Below are 19,028 nucleotides of genomic sequence, written 5' to 3'. Positions count from 1 at the left end.
TCTTTCCAGCTCAAGAAATAAAGAAATGAGCAGACGGAATGGCAGGAAAACTATGCATTCCCGACACCAATGTTTCATATTTGTTAGCATGTTATCGAGCAGAAAAAGAACTGCCATGAAATACAATTAATAGTAGTCTTCCAAGTTTACTTGCCAAATGCAGATTGTGGAACCCAAGGCTGAGAATAGGGAAGTACTTGTTAGAAATGAAAGAGGGCGACACTAAACTCCTTATGACTCGAAAATAGTATGGGTGTACATTCACTGGGGGCAGGGGTGTAACTACCGGGGTAGCAGTGGTAGCGGCTGCCACAGGGCCTAGGACATTAGGGGGCCTGGTGACAGCCGCTATGGCTGCATTTTTTTTATTTTTAATAGGCCGTAACTGGTCCTACTGTACTTACTTACCGATCCTGGCAGGCGCCATGGGCCCCACAAGCACTATTATACTCAGGGGACTTTTCAGACCCCCGAGTATAATGATCAGAGGCCCAGGAGAGGTAACGGAACATAAAAAAACAGTGTTACTTACAACTCGGGTCAGGCTTCGGGCCTATTTGCGTGACGTCCTTGACATCACATAGCCGGGACCTGTGTCCATATGCGTCACAACGCAGGGCCACCAGTCACATGATGTACCGGACGTCATTGAAGATGGCCGACAGAGGCGGAGAGTGCAGCGGAGCTGGGGATAGATAAGTAACAGTGGTTTTTTTTATGTTTTTATCCCCCCTGGGTCTCCGATTATTATACTCTGGGGTTTCAGACCCCAGAGTATAATAATTGTTCATGGGTGTCCACAATGGAGCATAATACTGTGTGCAGGGGCCACTATGGGGCATAATATGCAAAAGTTCGCTACATGGCCCCACCATTCCTAGTTACGCCACTGACTGAGGGACTGACCAATTCCCAAAATTAAACTATAGAATACATATGTAATGGCACTCCCATATGTGTCTGCATAAAGTATTTATCAACAATTCAGGGAAAAATTTCAGGGTTCCTAACCTTTAATCCTTATTGTTAAAGATGGATACCTTTGAACCCTTCCAATAGTTTCTTGCCTTCTTCTTTATACATACTGTACTATTTATAGTTATGCATATACATCATTATGAGCCTACCATCCACAAGTCACTATATTCTCATATAAACCATATATAATAATCTGTTAGATTAATGTTTATGTCATTGACAGACATTACCACAGCATGGATGAATTCAGTCACTATGACTTACTAGATGCACAGTCACACAGAAGAGTTGCTGAAGGGCACAAGGCCAGTTTTTGCCTGGAAGATACATCTTGTGACTATGGTTACTACCGGCGATTTGCCTGTACTGCACATACACAGGTAAGCAATGTGGGGCTTGATAACTAGTTATGTTATTAAAGGGGTTATACAGGAAAAAAGCTTATCGTGCATTCTCTGCACTGAAAAAAGCATACCGGTAATCTCTAATTTATATGCAGGTTCCCCATGGCCCCCATTGTTAGATTTGCAGAGTCTCTGTGTTTAAACACAGTACAGCGGAGTTGGTCATGTGACCGAGAGCTGGATCTTTACCAGGGGAGGCAGAGGATTGAGACTGTTGGTCTTCCTGGCTAAATTCTGCAAATCTGATCATTGAGTTGACAGGGGACCTGCATTTATATAAGAATGTGTATCCACTGCAGAGACTGCACAACCTCTTTAAGTAGCAATACATTAGAAATGACAATACATAGTGTTTATATTATGTATGTAGGACTTCTAATATTTCAGTTTAGGTAAGCTCTTTCTAGTTATTTAGACTTAGTGTTAGATTTTCTCTTTCTATGCTATTGGGAATATGGATTACAGACTCCCAGTAAACACTTTCCTATGGCTGGAATTGCACATGCAGTTATTTTTCAGCTAAAGCCAGAGGAGGATTCACAAGGAATAAGAAATGGCTTAGACTTCTGTCTCTGACTGGATCCACTTCTGACTTTGGATAAAAAGCTGTATCAAAAACTGCACCTACAGCTACATGTGTGTTTCTACCTTATTGGCTATACACTACGGGGGATTTCATCATTCCCTTACAATGGTAATTGAGGTAAAAAGTCACATATTTCATACAAGTCTATTTTTTGCACTCAAAATTGTGAGATTTACCATTTTTTACAATGCCCACATGGCCTTACAGCACTGTCCAACAAATGTATCTGGATGGCAAGGATTTGGCTTATTAGTGTACAGAGGGCCCATGATTAAGCGGTGTATGCCTTGTAACTAGGTGCAAGTGACTGAAGCACAACATTCATCAAAACTAGTTTATGTAATTCAAGTCTTGATTAAAGGGATCGTCCACTTTCAGACCAATATTGAGAGATCAATGTTATTGTTTGTATAATAAAAAGTTGTACAGTTTTCCAATATACTTTCTGTATCAATTCTGCATAATTTCTAGATGTCTGCTTGGTGACATTAATTCTGTTTACCCCAGTGGATAGAAATCAGTCCATGGTCATGTGATGTATAGTCAATGGTCATGTGATCATAACACAGGTGCACAGCTCGTTATAGTCACAGCACAGTAATCAGACATCTGCCTGGTAACGAGCTGTGCACCTGTGTTATGATCACATGACCATGGACTGTACATCACATGACCAGTTGCTAACCAGGTATGAGATAGCAGGGTTAGGGGAATGATCCTTATATTATAATATATTATATAATGATCCTTTATGACCCTGCTCACTATTTTCTTAAAATTATTATAATTTGCACCTGAAAATTGGCAAAACTTGTAGATAAAGTGTATTCCAGCTTTTTGCTCATGTAGATTTCAATTCTGGCCACAGGACCTCCCGAGACGTGCCAGAATTATTAGCAAGATGGAGCCTCTTACTAATTCTGGCGCATCTCACACAGTACACAAGAGGATTACAAGCAGTACACGTAGTACCTGTCCTAATAACTCAGCCTCATAGTTTAACAGGATATTACCATGTATTTTATTAGATCATAGATCACAATAATTACAAGTGTCCAGGTGTTTCAAAGAATTTCCTATTTGTATGTAATAAGGATAAAGCCTAAAGCGGACTGTGAGCACAGATTCTGTTATATTCCGTATACTATGAGCTCTTATTGTCAAATTGACAAGCATAGCTTCATCCAGGAGGAAGAATAGACTGTTCTGCAAGCACAACAAGAGGCTTAATAGCAGGCAAGAGTTACTTGGCTTCATGTAATATGCACATTTTCCAATGTGAGGTGAAACCTCAGACATTATTTGATCAGAAGCCATTTTCTTTTCAAGCAAAACGCCAAGATTTTTTAAAAATCGCTTTCTGTAATAGCATCCACCACGTCTACAGGGAAGCATGCATGTCCCACTTTCTGTAAACCTCTACAGCCTCACATTACCCTGAAACGTGCCTGTCTGCAAATGCACAGCACAAATTCTTCTCTTCTAGTTTTTCTGTACGTCTATGGTGTATTAGTATTTGTTATTTTCATGTATCGAATTGTGAGATATGCTCTTTTGTAGAGCAGGTGCCAATATACAGAATTAAAACTATATGTATTCTTAAAGATACAGCACAAATGTCACTATACGCTTGTATTAAACAATGGCTACAACGTATTGTGAATATATCATAATGTAACATGTACAAACACAGTAAAAGATTAAGGCTAAGGCCCCACGGGCCGTAATTGCGGCGCTAAAGCGCTGCAGAAAGAACCGCTGCGTGAATGCACACATGTTTTTTTCTGCAGCGCTTTTAAGAGAAATTTCAAAAAGTTTTCCTCTGCGGACTTTCTCTTCCCATTATATATACAGGAAAGCCGCTGGCGTTTCCATAGATATAATTGACATGCTGCGATTTGCAAAACCGCAACGGCTTTGCAAATCGCAGCGTGTCCGCTCTGCGTTTTTTTCTTCAAAGTGGGCATGGGATTCGCATGAATCCCATCCCCTTTGCTTGCACTGTAAAACGCCGCAATTTTTCTCGCAGTGTCTGCGAGTGTCTGTTTGCTGCAGGCAAATCGTGGAGTTTACGTCCTGTGGGGCCCCGGCCTAAAGGTGTTATCCAGCTTCCAAACCTTAACTGCAAATACATCCACAGCAGTGCTTAATACTCCCTGTTCTTTTGTGCAGCCATTGCTTAACGTTATTTTACTTGCTGTACCTTGTATCACTATTATTTACATGCAGTGAATCTGTGGACAAACTACATTTCCCATGATTCATCTGCCTGCTCTCATTCTCCATGTACTCCTCCCTTCTCCACTCTCCTGTGTGTGCATATTCATTCATTAATTCAGTCTGTGCATCCTCGCCCTCCTTCATATATCCTATCAGGCAATAAATCACTCCCTTGTGTGGCTTGAAGGGGCAAGGAGGTCACATGTTGCTGTGACATTTTTTGTTTGCTTGCTGAACTGCTCACAGGAAGGGGTAGTGAGCTTGCAAACGAAATGTCCCAGCTGTGGTTAATGACCTGAAAATACAGTAGATAAACATTGTCGAATTTGGAAGTATTTTGTATTAATACAACTTGTTATGTGGCTCATATTTTTTAGAAACTGGAAAACCCCTTAAGTAAACCTATAGTTTACCGTAACTAAGGGAAAATCACATTGATAAAGCATTCCTACAAATTTTAACCAATATAATACACCAAAGTCTGCTGATTGTGAAGGATCAACTAACCATCTAATGTGTATGGGTGCATCCTCGCTATTCCATGATAGCAGATGTCAGAGGAAAGAAGGATTTCAACTTGTTAGATCCTTTTGTTTTCAGAGAAAAACGTCTTTGTAAGAGGTGTCTGGTATTAAAAATACATATATACTTGGTACAGCCAAATGTTCACGTGTGTGGAGGGGGCAACTTGTTCAGATGACTACTATCTGCCCTGTACAGGGAGCTTTACAAGTTGCCATCTTGTCAACTATACATCAAGAGATGAGAACCTGAGAATACCCAATGTGGAGATTGTAATGTTATGACTAAATCTCCGTTTACCAGCATTTTAATAGAAATCTAGTGACGGCAAAGTTATATGTCAGCGGGTTACAGTAACCAGTTGGGTCAGATTTCAAAGACATTTTAACAATTCACAGTTACACAGACATGTCGGACATCTTTTAGACTGTCAGAATGGGATTGGCAATGTTTGGTCTCCAACTAAGTAAATAAATGAAATCACGTCTGCAAGTCACAAATGCAACAACGTCTGCCAGTCCTTATGAAGGGACTGCACTCATTTTTCATGTTTTTCCATGCTGTAGTCGTGTAGTAATGTAAAGTACATGGAAACGTCAAAATGTCCTGCAGAATCTCTTTGATCTTGACATGTCAGTATAAACAGGACCAATAATTACCTAACTTATCTCATGTAATGAACTAGTTTACATTACGTGCCGCCTACATATCAGGCATTAAGACAGACTGTCTGCAGTGGAACATACAGACATTAAAGAGTAAGGGAGTGTGTGGCTGACATGGGGCACTGCAAACCTGACTGCTCATAAGACAGTATATATTCTGAAGGCACAAGCACTTCTTGTATGTAGCCAAGGCTCAATATGATTCATACTATTAACATTAGTAGAAGAATTATACGTCTAGATATTGCTTAGTCACAAACTAGTGCGAGCCAAGGCCCAGATTTCCTAGGGGCCTTGAGAATGGGATCTCCAGAAGCAAGCTAAAGGGAACCGCTATGACTCAGCAGTCCACAGTAGTACAATTTTGGAATAGAATAGCAAAATTATGTGGGAATGATACAACATATGCTAAGTTTTGATCGGTAGCTCCATATAGATCAGTGCCTGGTTTGATCTATAGGGAGCTGCCTTCCAAAAGTTTTCCTTTCCATCAAGGAGAACTTATTTGCATATTCCTTTCCCAGAAATCTTCCATGTATGTTCTGTTAGACTCTATACATCGTAACGTGATGTCTCCCTAAACTCATATTCACATGACTGAGTTTCAGCTGTGAAAATTGGTTTGTGCATTGGTCGGATTTACCGGCCTGAACAGTATGCTGGTACAAGACAGTATGTCACTGGGACTCCTAGCAGCATACATACCTATACTGATAGGAGTCAACCTACTAGCATATTCAGGCAAGTAGATCCGGCCAACACACAGACCAAATTTCACAGCTGAAAATTTGTTGCATGAATATGGGGTAAGAAGAAATAGAAATCCTTCTGATCCGCTGTCCATACGATAGATGATAAGTGTCTGATCACTGAAGACCATACTGATGGAACCCCCAATTATTAAAAGGGTTTTCCATGACCATAGTGACAAGGAGTCTATATGCTCCATTTAAGCTTCTCCGCAATGATGAAGAACAAGGCACTTGGGAGCCTTTATTTCCATAATTACAATGAAAGGTTACACCTCTATTATAGCATCCACCAATAGGTGATGGTGACAACTCAACACCTCCTACCTTTCTCCACAGTGACAGTCACAAAGGTCACAGAACATATCTAGAAAGTCGTTGAATCATCTTCAAACTTTTGCTGCCTTAGGTCCATGCAGCTGCCATAAAACAGCTCTTAATAGCAAAAAATCTACAATCAGAAAGCAAAAAGAAAAAAAGGAAATCCTTAGGATAGGTCATTAATATCAGATTGGTAGGGTCCAGCCACAAACTACATTACCCTGCACTGCCACTACTAGGTAGAAGGGCAGACCCACAAATGGACTGGAGTAAACATTGAAGGGGTTGTGGTACAATGTTTCATACAGCGGGGTTATTGGTGCTCTGTCTAAGGGGCAAGCATCACATCCTGATCCCAGAAAAAACTCTTTATTATTACAGTTTTGGCTTTTTAAGATAAGTTAATCCTTTAATAGTCCCACATTGGGGAGATTTCAGTATGTTACAGCAGCATAGTAATACAGATACAGGATAATACAATGTAATATATTACAGACGTAGACACACATATGCTGAGAAAAAGAAGATACACTAGGAGGCCATAGCAGCTAAGTAAGAGAAGAAAGAAGTAATAATAATAATAATAATAATAATAATAATAATAAATTTTATCTCTATAGCGCCAACATATTCCGCAGCGCTGTACAATTTGTAGGGTTCAAATACAGACAGATACATTACAAAGAAAGTCATTTCACACAATGGGACTGAGGGCCCTGCTCGCAAGAGCTTACAATCTATGAGGTAGAGGGGGTGAAGGAAGACTTCAGGGTCATTTAGTTCTCTGTGCGGAGTGATCTTCGCTTGGTCTGATGTAGATTATACAGCCTGATCGCGGTTGGGAGGAAGGACCTACGATAACGCTCCTTCTCACACTTGGGGTGAAGCAGTTGGTTACTGATAATGCTGCCAAGTGCTGGCAAGGTCTCATACATGGGGTGGGATTTGTTCTCCCACATGGAGCTCACCATGGACAATATCCTTCTGTCGCCCACCACCTGGACTGGGTCCAGGGGACTTCCCAGGACAGAGCTGACCCTTCTTAGCTTATTCTTTACAAAAATCTCAATAAAAAACACTAACAAGTGGGTTTTCTGCTCTTGACGGATCTTCCATCACACTTTATATATGACTTTTATAACTTACTGTGATACCCTTATGTTTTAATGTTCAGGGACTGAGTCCTGGTTGTTATGACACCTATAATGCTGATATTGACTGCCAGTGGATTGACATCACGGATGTAAAACCTGGGAACTATATATTGAAGGTACGTGGAAATACTTTGCACATTTGACTGTAGGTTTTATTTTGTACACGGCAGGTAGCTCAAGGTCTTAATACTAATGAAAAAAATCAAATCTATTTCACAGGTCAGTGTAAATCCAAGCTACTTGGTTCCAGAATCAGATTATTCCAACAATGTTGTCCGCTGTGATCTACGATATACTGGCCATCATGTATACACTTCTAGCTGCACAATTTCTCCGTGAGTATATATTAATATATTATAAGCAATAATAATTGTCATAATAAACAAATGATGTACATAAATTTTAGAAACTCCCTGCAATATTAAGACCATAAAGCAGTGGAACCTACTCCTGAACCGCTGGTTTAATATTCTTACTATACATTTGCACTACATTATGTACATGTGGAGATTTCCCTCTGGGATGTATTTAAAATTTAATAATCATGTAGACTTATTATTGATGGATATCCATAGCATTTTGGGGAATTTGGTTTAGCAAAATGAATTCCTTTAAATTAGGGAACATGAATCCATTGTAACACAATGAGACAAAATGGGGCTTAAAGGGTTTACTTTAAAATCCTACAAGCAACAGATTTCATTCTGTCTGGTTCAGATATCTCTCAATTGTTTCCTGGATCTGGTCCAGCAAGAAAAGTGTTCTTTGTCTAGAGCTGGTAATATTCCTCTGACTCATTCCTTAAAAAGTTCAGTGCTACAGCTGTCTCCGTAATAGCTTTATATAATACAGTTTATAGCTAAACTTGTGCATGCAGAGCATACAAGTAAGGCCATTAGAAAAAAGGGGAGAAACACACTTGAAAAAAACCAAACAATTGCATGTGATCCCACTTCTCCTGTGACAGCCTGTGATACATCCTTGCAGCAGAATATGTGTAATTACATATTTTATAAGGCATGAATAACTTGGAAAAAAAAGTCTAAAAAAGTAAAAAAACATATTACCATTCTGAGTCTACAACTACTATGAAGACTGTTGTATCTTCATAAGCCTAGGACACAGACAAACCACATGTTTAGTCTGCAAGCATGTTTTACTGTCTATACTTTAACAAGAAAAGTAAGGGTAAGTTCACGTGGGTTTTTTTGGACCGGATTTTGATGCGGAATCCTCCTCAGAATTCGGCGTTCACTTCTTTTTTCCGCTAGTGTTTTTTTGCTGCTCGTGGAAAACAGAGGCGAGCTGCCCTTTAGCTGAGTTCACACAGAGGCTGCCTCAGATTCCAGTCAAAAAAACGCTTCCTGCGGTTAACCGCAACTGGATGCCGGTGCATCCAGTCACTCCATTCCGCTCCGGATTAGGCCCAGATGAATGGGCCTAGTTGGGAGGGAGTTTCGTGCCAGGGACATTGTGGCAGATTCTGCCGCGGAATTCGGGACAAGATAGGGCAGATCCCTTCTTTTTTCCGTAAGTGGCAAAAAAACGCTAGTGGAAAAAAGAAGTGAAGGGCTCCCATTGAAGTCAATGGGAGGCGTTTTTTGGAGCTGGATTCTGAGGCGGATTCCATGTCAAAATCCGGTCTAAAAAACTCAGTATGAACTCAGCTTTTCTTCCCGCGGATTCCACGGCAGAATATGCCGCAGCATTCGCAGCGTGACACTCCCTCCCTGATTCATTTGGGCCTAATCCGGAGTCGCGGTTAGCTCTTTTTTGGACCGGATTCTGAGGCGGCCTCCGTGTCAAAATCCGGTCCAAAAAACCCTGTGTGAACTCAGCCTAAGATCAACAATGGTGCAACTCAAGGGGTGAAGATAATTGTTGCCTCAAGTTCTAGGAGGCTTTAAGGTGTCTCATTTTGAAAGAAGACAAGTACTAGTGATATATTATAGTTAGCAGACCAGGTACAGATTTTGCAGTGGGGCTCAGGAGCTTCATGTTATACCTTTAAGGATCAGTACACACACAGGCTATAGACTTTATAGGTGCTGTATGCACAATATATTCTAAGGGGTTTTACAAGAACTTGACAGGTCATGAATATCAGATCTGTGAGTTCAGTATATAGTGTACAAAGAAGTCAGTTCCATACACTGTGTGAAGTAACCCATCTCAGTCACTAATTCCAGCTTCATACAGGTTTTTCTCTGTCGACATGGGGTGCAGAGAGTTGGACCCCACTGACTTTAGGATAAGTCCTTAATATCAGAATTGGCCATTAATATCACAATTCCCTGTTATTATAATTTTAGTATTTTCTTTATTTAAGTTCACTGGAATTTTTGCTTATTTTCTTTAAAGCGATATGTTCTAAATCTTGCTGTACAGTCCCACATCTGGTGGATTAATGATAATTAATTATACATAAACGTGGGTGGCTTTCAATAAGATTGTTCGGTTTTAAACAAATATGGCATCTTTCAACATCCATAACAAATCTTTTAATGCAGCTGGAATCTTGGTAAAGACTTTATTTTCAGGAATTCTCCTTTATGTTATCTTACTAAACTGCTGCCCAAAGATGGAGGGTTCTTGAACTTACACATGTCAATCTGAATTGATTAAATAGAGGATTAGAATTTCTGTATAGCCCCGCATGTTATTGTTGGAACACCTAAGCAACTCAAGGCAGTAACATTAAAGGAGTTGTCCAGGTTTTCGAAAACAACATTACTTTTTGTTCGGAGTGTTTCTTTTCGTCACTTTGCTACATTGAAGTAAATGAGGCTGAGGGGTAGTACCATACAAAAACTATGTAGCACTATGTTGTGGAAGAAGCAAACATGTTTCCCAAAACTGATGCAATTCGTTTACGGCCGGGGCCACAAGTTGTGAAAATAACACTGTGTTTTACATTACCTGCAAAGTAGATGGGATTCTGGCTAATCCCATCCCCACACTGCAGAAAAAAATCGCATGCAAATTATATCTACAGAAAGTAAGGGCAGAAATTCTGCAAAGGAATATTCTGCAAACGTTCTGTCGAAAATACTGCAATACGCTTCCTCCGTCTTTTTTCACGGAACTCTACTTTTTTTGCTGCATTTGCTGCTCTTGTTTTTGTTTTATTTTTTGCTGCAGTTCTCTACGTGGGGCCTAAGAGAGCGTTCACACTACCATCATTGTCCGACAGTTAGTTTCCGCTGCTAATGTCCGTTCAAAATCTTGCAAGGACATTAGGAGTGGACACTAGCTGTGTCCGTGACACTTTTCATTCATTTAAATGGCGATCGGGTGCGTTCTTTTGCACTCCATGCCTGTCCTTCACTGTCCGTTTGTAAAGATGTCCGACTTTTCAAGCGGACAGAAAAAACCTACATGTCGGGTTTTTCTGTCCGCTTGAGAAGTCGGACATCTTTACAAACGGACAGTTAAGGACAGGCACGGAGTGCAAAAGAACGCACCCGATCGCCATTTAAATGAATGAAAAGTGTCACGGACACAGCTAGTGTCCACTCCTAATGTCCTTGCAAGATTTTGAACGGACATTAGCAGCAGAAACTAACTGTCGGACAATGACGGTAGTGTGAACGCTCCCTTAGCCTAAAGGGTTTATAAAAATCCAAAAAGCCTCAAAATAGCTTTTAAGTGTTCACTTTGTGGTGCAATGACATGTTATGTGTAAGGATGTCACAACCAAGGGTATATCTACCCCGGCAGTAACCCATATGGCTACTATGGGGACTTTGAACCTCAGCTCTCCAAAGGAATTGCATTATCAACACACATGGGATAGGCGATATGAACAAGAGCCATGGATCCGGAATATAGACAAACATCAGGCCCTTTTGACTAGCCTAAATGGGCACGATAAAAAGGAGTCCATTTTGTGTCTTGGCGATCCCTTGTTTTCGATATATATACCACTTTTCACCTGCAGCCTGTACTGATAGGTCATCAATAAAGACAATAAATGCCTATATTCCAAACTATGATTCACTACCATTATAGCTAACACGCTAAAGAGCCAGGAACCGTTATGGCAAGGTCTCTAAGTATTTGGGACATTTCGAACGTTTATTGGAAATGGGGGGGTTTATAGATTCAACAGGAAGGGAAACAGATACAATGTCCCCCTGGGTTTTAGCATTTTCTAGGGCATAGATATATTGTTGTATTACTGGAAAACTAAAATAAAGAAAAATCGGCGACAAGAATTCCCCACCCTCGTTTTCAGAAAGAAACTTATTATGACACCAAAAATTGTTATTGGAGACCAGAACAATATTTCCTGGGGATAAAGTGTAAATGTGAACCATTTCTTTAAAGTCTTATTTCCATGCACAAAGCCAGTGTCTTCCATAGGAGTGTGCCTTACTGGCAAGCACAGAACCGTTTCTCTTGTGAAGCTGTTAATGTCAAGTTTCCATTTGGATAAAAGAAATTCATTCTGATCAGTTTGCGCTGTTCACTGCCAAATGGTTTCTATGACCTGAAAAACAGCATTACCACTTGTCTAAAGAGTCATGGCGTCCATGCCAAGCTCCTTGTGGCATGTTCATACTTTAAGGAACAACTTGCACACGTTCCAGATCAGTTTTTTTTATGCTGTTTGTTAAACACGCAATGTTAAAACGTCATGTGTTATTTCTTTTCACAGCTATTAAACTGCAGTAATGTAATTCATTGCGAGATTCCATCATCCTGGAGTTAAGAAGTCATTGGATTCAATTGGATGTAAACACTTTTCAATGGAAGCATATGGACTTTGACAAAAACGTAACTGGATCTTAACCACATGTAACAAAGTTAGAACTATTACGATATATATAATACTTGGTTGATCTGTGTAGGAATAATTTTAGTTTATTTTTTCAGATAGACACAAGTAAAATTCCCCTAAACGCTACAATGAGAACCATTTGCCCACATTTCCTATTGTAGCAGTGTCTGAATTTTGGCTTATGTACCAAAGTCGGGCACATTTTTGACACAAGATCTTGCATCTTGCTTTAGACATATTTATTAAAGGGATACACTGAATAGAACAGATGTTTCCAACACACTTGACACTTTTCAAATGTATTTAGACAAGTGGGCGTCATTTTGAAAGCGACAATGTGCAACACAAATTTTAGTGTCAAGCTTGGGTGCAAACTAAGCCATCCTAAAAGTGGTATAATGTTAGACAAACGTGTGTAAAGACGGGCAGATTTATCATACAGCATGAGCCACTGTGATAAATTTGGCGCATTTTCAGACTGTATCTCTAAAAATGACACAGGATTAGTAAATCAGCAGTGAGTTCTGGAGCAGTGAGAAGTGAGACCTAGATAGTTTACCCTCCAAACGTCAAGATGTGGAGTATTGTAACATAAATATGGACAACTCCATATATAATAATCCCATAGATCTATGGTGAACCCAAAGTGGAACATCATCAATTTGACTGACAGTAAATACCGGGCCTGCTTCACAAAGAATTGACTGGTTGAATCCAAACATTCTCTAGAGAAATGGTACTTGCTTAAAGTTAAAGGATTATATAAAAATCTAGATGACAGCATGATTTAGTATATTTATAGGTTATTGTCATAAAAAAATAACAGTTATAAAAACTTACTAAGGGAATGTTCACATGGCAGAATTTGGCACTGTATTTGAGGCTGGTTCCGCCTCAAAATAAGCTCCAAATTTCACCTAAAGCCAGCCTCCATTGTTTTCAATGGGAAACACTGGTTTTTTTTTTTATCAGTAGAAAAAACAAGCACATGCTCAATCTTCAGGCAGATTCCACCACATAAGTCCCATTAAAGTGAATGGGAAGTGGAAAATATCATTGGCCCGGTGCGGAATGTGGACAAGTAAGGGTTAGTACACGGATTTTGATGCTGAATACTCCTCAAAATCAGCCTCCCAATAGAACTCTATTGGGAGCCTCTTTTTTTGGAGGCTGATTTTGAAGCGGATTCAGCGTCAAAATCAGCGCCAAAAAACTCCATGTGCACTGACCCTAAAACATTCAGCATTAAATTCCTGAAGCTGAATTCTACAGCTAGGGAAAAATCCTTACATGGAAACTTTGCACTAGGAAAATTTCAGCCATGTGAACATACCCTAACAGAAAATTTGTCAGTTGCCCATGGCAACTGATCATAGCGTAGCACTCCTTTATTATGAACAGAGTATCAATGAAAGCTGCTCTGACAGGGGCAACAGAGGTTGTCTTTTATACAGGTTCTGTCCTGGTCTATACCTTACCCAAGATATAAAGATGACGCCCTTTGCCTTTATCGGTTTCCGGATGGTCTATACAGGGATGAAGCCTTTTCATGCAGTGAAGTTATTTCGCCGTCAATTTCAGCGATGTTTCCCATGTGGGTGGATATATAGAAGAACTTAGCATGTTTCTGGTGTAAGAATTATTGTGATGTACAATCTAAACATGACGATGACGTTTTGGGTTACTCAATGTAACCTTCATTAGATATGGATTGTAGAGGATGTGGCTTATGTGAGGAGGTTCAGAGATAATGTCATTGATTAGAGCTGGTGGATTGTTGAAGGCCATTATCTGGTGGCATTGAGTCAACCGAAAAGTGACCTTTATGTTTGGATTATACATCACAATAAATATTTCACCTGTAGAAAGTCAAGTTTTTCTGTATAGTACTATGGTGATAAAACCCTACCTGAGCACCCATATCAGTGGTGTGATTTGTATCCTATTGTCCCACATGGGTGGAGATGGTGTTTAGAGTGATGGCGGTTGTTACTCTAGAAATGAAGTAACCATCAGACTGCACTACTGAAATGAATAAACACTACTGAAACTGAAATGGCATTAACTAGAGCAATGGAAGCTTCTAGTTATAACTCTACAAAATAAATGGTGTGTTCTCCCATAAATCCACATTAGCAGCTGAGAAATAGCTTGAAGGAGTTCTCTGGACTAAAATAAGGATGACATAGTATCAACAGAGCGGCAATATCAGACTGGTGGGGTCCGACATTTGGCATCCCCATCGATCCGCTGCTCTCAGCAGATAATGGTCCAGGAAGTAGACAGTATAGTGGTCAGACCAGGTGCTGAGAACAGCTCATCGATCCAATTGCCAAATTTTGGTCCCCCCTAATTTGATGCTGATGACATATCCTTAGGAAAGGTCACCAATATTTATAGCACAGAAAACCCCTTTAAGACGTCAGCACTCAGCCTTCATAAAGAATAATAGTGAAGAGTACAGAAATAACTAAAGATGAGTTGAAAAATTGAAGTCCTCAATGAAGAAATATCTCTAAAAAGTTTTTCCCTTCCTCCTACATAAGCATATTATGATCCAAAATAGGGATTAATGGTACCATATAGGCTTGGCTTGTACATTGCCACTATTCCATACAAGTTGTCCCGGTGTAACCATCTGCTGGAATAAAGACTTACACTCGCTGTTTAACTTGCAGTTACAAATTTGTCCTTTCACAAAAGACCTAAAATTTGCAAAAATCGATCCTAAGAAAAAGTATAACATGAGCGTAACCTTAGTCCTGGTGATACAGTTCTGACATAGGATGCGTGTGTATAGAAGTGTACATCTCTAAACATAGGGCATTGGGAATGTATATGACATTATCAAACTTCATTTGCACTAGAGTATTGCACAAACATAAGTGTTATAGTAAAGTATTGTAAAGAGTTAATTATCAACCTAACAAACCTAATGATAAAAGTTTATCTTATGAAAGGTACAGTAACCTATTATACAAGTTAGTTCCTAATACTCGCCTGCTTCTGTCTGTTATATAAGACTATGGCTGCGTTCATATAGTGCAGTTTTCTGTCTAATATAAGAAACTTAGGTTCATATATCCTGTTAGGAAATTCCAAATTGATAGAGGGGTATTACTATGGGAATATGAACATGTAATGCTGCTGAAATTTGCATGGTTTTTAATAATGTTGTTAAAAATTGTTTATTGTCAATGGCCACATGGTTTTCTGGGTAAACCTGCATAGCCGTATGACCATTATCAATAAGTCAATGTTTAATGATATACCAGAAAATCAACGTGTCTACCGTAAGGGTGAATTCACACTGAGTAAACGCTAGCTTATTCTGAACGTAAAACACGTTCAGAATAAGCGGCGTCTAAAGCAGCTCCATTCATTTCTATGGGAGCGGGGACACGAGCGCTCCCCATAGAAATGAATGGGCTGCTTCTTTCACTCCGTGCAGTCCCATTGAAGTGAATGGGGAGTGCCGGCGTGTACGCTCCGGCATGAGCAGAGCTTGCCGTATACGCCGGCACTCCCCATTCACTTCAATGGGACTGCACGGAGTGAAAGAAGCAGCCCATTCATTTCTATGGGGAGCGCTCGTATCCCCGCTCCCATAGAAATGAATGGAGCTGCTTTAGACGCTGCTTATTCTGAACGTGTTTTACGTTCAGAATAAGCTAGCGTTTACTCAGTGTGAATGCACCCTCACATGGACATGCAGCTTTGGGTGGGATTGCAGTTGCAACATGCATTTGGATCATCACAGAAGCCTTGTATGGCTCTGTAGCCAGAGCAAAGACTGTTATGGAGCTTACCTCTACTCTAGATGGCTGTCCTATCCATGAATCATTGAATTCTAATCCAAGTTGTCTATGTACATGTGTTTTCCAACCCCAGAAAACCAAGTGCTGAGCTCCTGGTGTATTTTACCACCACTGGCATCCTTAAGATGCCCACTGAGCCAATGACTGGTTGTGGTGGGTTGCTGCACCCATGGTATCAGGAGAACCTAAGACCTGGGCAGGACCTGTAGCATATTTTCACAAGGCCCTGCTAGGCACTTACGCTGTCACTTGTCCAGGGCTGGATAACCTCTTTAGAACCCTGCTGTCACCTTATTTGACAAAATAAGGAAGGTCCCAGCAAGGGAAAACCCAGTCATCATCTTATCATTGGAAAATCCTGTTACGCCTTGGATAAACCCTTTATAAACAATTCTAATTTTTTTTGGCTGCCAATAACAGCACTATAACTGCACTATGTGAACTGAGTCAAATTGTGTTTCTCTTTGTCCATCCTGGAATTAGAAGACAGTGAGCTCTTCACATACAGGACCCCCATGACATGACATTCATTTCGTCATTGTACAATACATGCAACACATACTTTTCTGTTACTGAATATTGCATGAAACATCGCTATGCAGTATTATAAAGAAATTATGTTATTGAACTTTGTTTCCATGGAAGAAAACGTGTTAAATGGTGCTTAACTATAACTTGAATTAAATCCATTCAAGCCTATGCTACTTCCACAGAGAGCTTTATGTTTATTGTGCTATGCTGTAGATTTGGTGACAATTTGATTTTGCTTCTGTTTCCTTTTTGCTTATATGATGAACTTTAGACCTTTGTTATTCAGAGATCTTATATTTATAGCACAGGCCTCTTCTCTAGCAATCTTTCATGGTTCTTTTTTTGCCTGTCTCCACTATGGTTGCAAACTTATGTGAAAATGACTTGAATAAAGAATTTCAAGTTTTCCATAAATAAAAAAGTCTTGTTTATATGTAATCAAAAGAGTAACATTATACGGATTATACTTAGGATCGGTGGGGACCACATCTTGTGTCCATTCTATACACAACACAGAGCTGGACGCAGTTAGCTTCGTGCCATGTATAGTTGTTGAATTTGGCTTCAATGGGAACTGAACTGTAGTAGTGGCGTAATGCCAACAAAGTACATGGAGCCAATTGCTTCTGGCCCGCTGTGTGTAGTACACCATACAGCCTCCACCTATCAAATATTTACAGCCATAAAATCCATATTCTTGAAAAATTCACTGAAAGACTATTCTTCACATTATCCGGGTTTACTTGCATACATTGTGAGTGTCATGATGTTATATACAACACTGGTACACACAATCATCATTGTTGCTTGGGTTTGCCACAGATTAAGTCCCTATGTGGTCATATTATGCAGCCATAAGCCACTCCATGTATCATTATACATTAGCCCAGTAAGGTAATGTATTTCTCATTAATATTGTTTCCCTCTAGCTATTCTTGTCCATCTAGTCCTAAAAACGTGTGATCAGAACCTAAGGCTAGCCATAAATATCAGATAATCTGCATTGCATATGGCCTATTTAAAGTGTTACAGAGGAGTGAAAAAAACAAAAAACTTTCACAAACGATCAATGTGATTAGTGGGCAAGAGTGCCGCAACCCAGTGGAGGAGACCAGATGGGAGTAGTCATGGCATTGGCTATTGTGCCATCTGCTAAACAAAACACACTCCTCATACACTCCAAGGTCGGACATATTCAAGGGGGAGTCCTGCAGCACTAACAGATGGTGGTGGTAGTAGCAGTTTTTCCCCAGGGCACTTCTAGTTGGAGAGGAGACCTCACCTCTCTGAGCCGGTGTGGTGGTGTTCAAAGGCCCTGATGGTGGTGCAGGCACGACTCAGGAATCCAGGTTGCAGTGAAAACAGATAACAGTTTATTAACAATCCCTTGAACAGAGGGATAACAGAAGCTTCACAATGGGGGTTGTAATACACTGTCCAAATCCCAGTCTTGGTCATAGGAGATTTCCCAGGGATATTCAGGCTCTAGAATATAATCCTCCACGACTCCTCCTCTCATGCCATTGCCAAACCAAGGATGTTGGGGCTAGTAGTAGAACAGGGAGCTCTGACAGGAATCTGGGTACCTGAGTACTAGGCCTGAATAGGTTCCTCCTAGCATGGCTGACAAAAGCCCAGGCAAACTTTTCCCTTGATGCAGGGCTGTCTCTGGATAAGCCTGGGGCAGAAAGCAAATGCTTCGTGGTGCTGTAAAGGCCGACCGTTGGCCCAGAGTCCAGCTGGGGAGCAGGAAAGCTCTGCACACTCTCAATGCTAACTCAACTGACACTCCAGACCAAGGGTCACCATGTAGACAGGTCTCCTACAAGCCTGCTCAGTGGCCTGTGATAGGCCAGGGCTGAACCAAGGCCTTGCAGGGGGAAAACAAAAGGATAGCTACACACAATGACACATAACATAAAGGACGGGACACACCAACATAGCCTAGAAGCACAATAGACAGGCACATGAAGCAGAAACCTTCTGGGATGCTGCAATGCTGAAAGAGTAGATGGTAAAAACATGTTGAAGTAGAAAAGCCTAAATGTAGGAAGGGGTAATTCATTGGCACTGTTAACCTCTAAGATGCTGAGGTCTATAGTGACTGCAGTGATTGACAGCTGCACTGACACCCCTTACCATATCTCTAATGCAATCAGCTGGTTGAGACTAAAATGAACAGTGTTCAAAAACATTGAAGAAAATCTTAAAAATTTAAATTTTCCCCATTAAACGATGTTACCAAATATGTATACCTCAGGTCCCTTTAAAAAAAAAAAAAAAAAAAAAAAAAAGGC

The 19,028-nt window shown here is 40.3% G+C and overlaps 1 protein-coding gene across 3 annotated transcripts in view; it reads left to right on the top strand.

Annotated features, from left to right (window-relative positions):
• The window catches only part of LOX (lysyl oxidase), a 48,037-nt gene extending 32,240 nt beyond the window's left edge, over positions 1–15,797 (top strand). For 2 of the 3 annotated variants that reach the window (XM_075272432.1, XM_075272441.1), the window contains exons 4-6: positions 1,202–1,358; positions 7,620–7,715; positions 7,819–7,938. In XM_075272432.1, coding sequence (XP_075128533.1) covers positions 1,202–1,358; positions 7,620–7,715; positions 7,819–7,938 — 373 coding nt within the window. Of the gene's footprint in view, positions 1–1,201; positions 1,359–7,619; positions 7,716–7,818; positions 7,939–12,259 lie in introns of those variants that run through there. The other variant, XM_075272424.1, reaches the window with a different exon arrangement.
• The last annotated feature ends 3,231 nt before the right edge of the window (positions 15,798–19,028 follow it).

The sequence above is a fragment of the Leptodactylus fuscus genome, chromosome 1, assembly GCF_031893055.1.
Source record: "Leptodactylus fuscus isolate aLepFus1 chromosome 1, aLepFus1.hap2, whole genome shotgun sequence".
Classification (NCBI taxonomy): domain Eukaryota; kingdom Metazoa; phylum Chordata; class Amphibia; order Anura; family Leptodactylidae; genus Leptodactylus; species Leptodactylus fuscus.
Note: the sequence above shows the minus strand (reverse complement) of the source record. Positions and strands in the feature narration are given on the sequence as shown.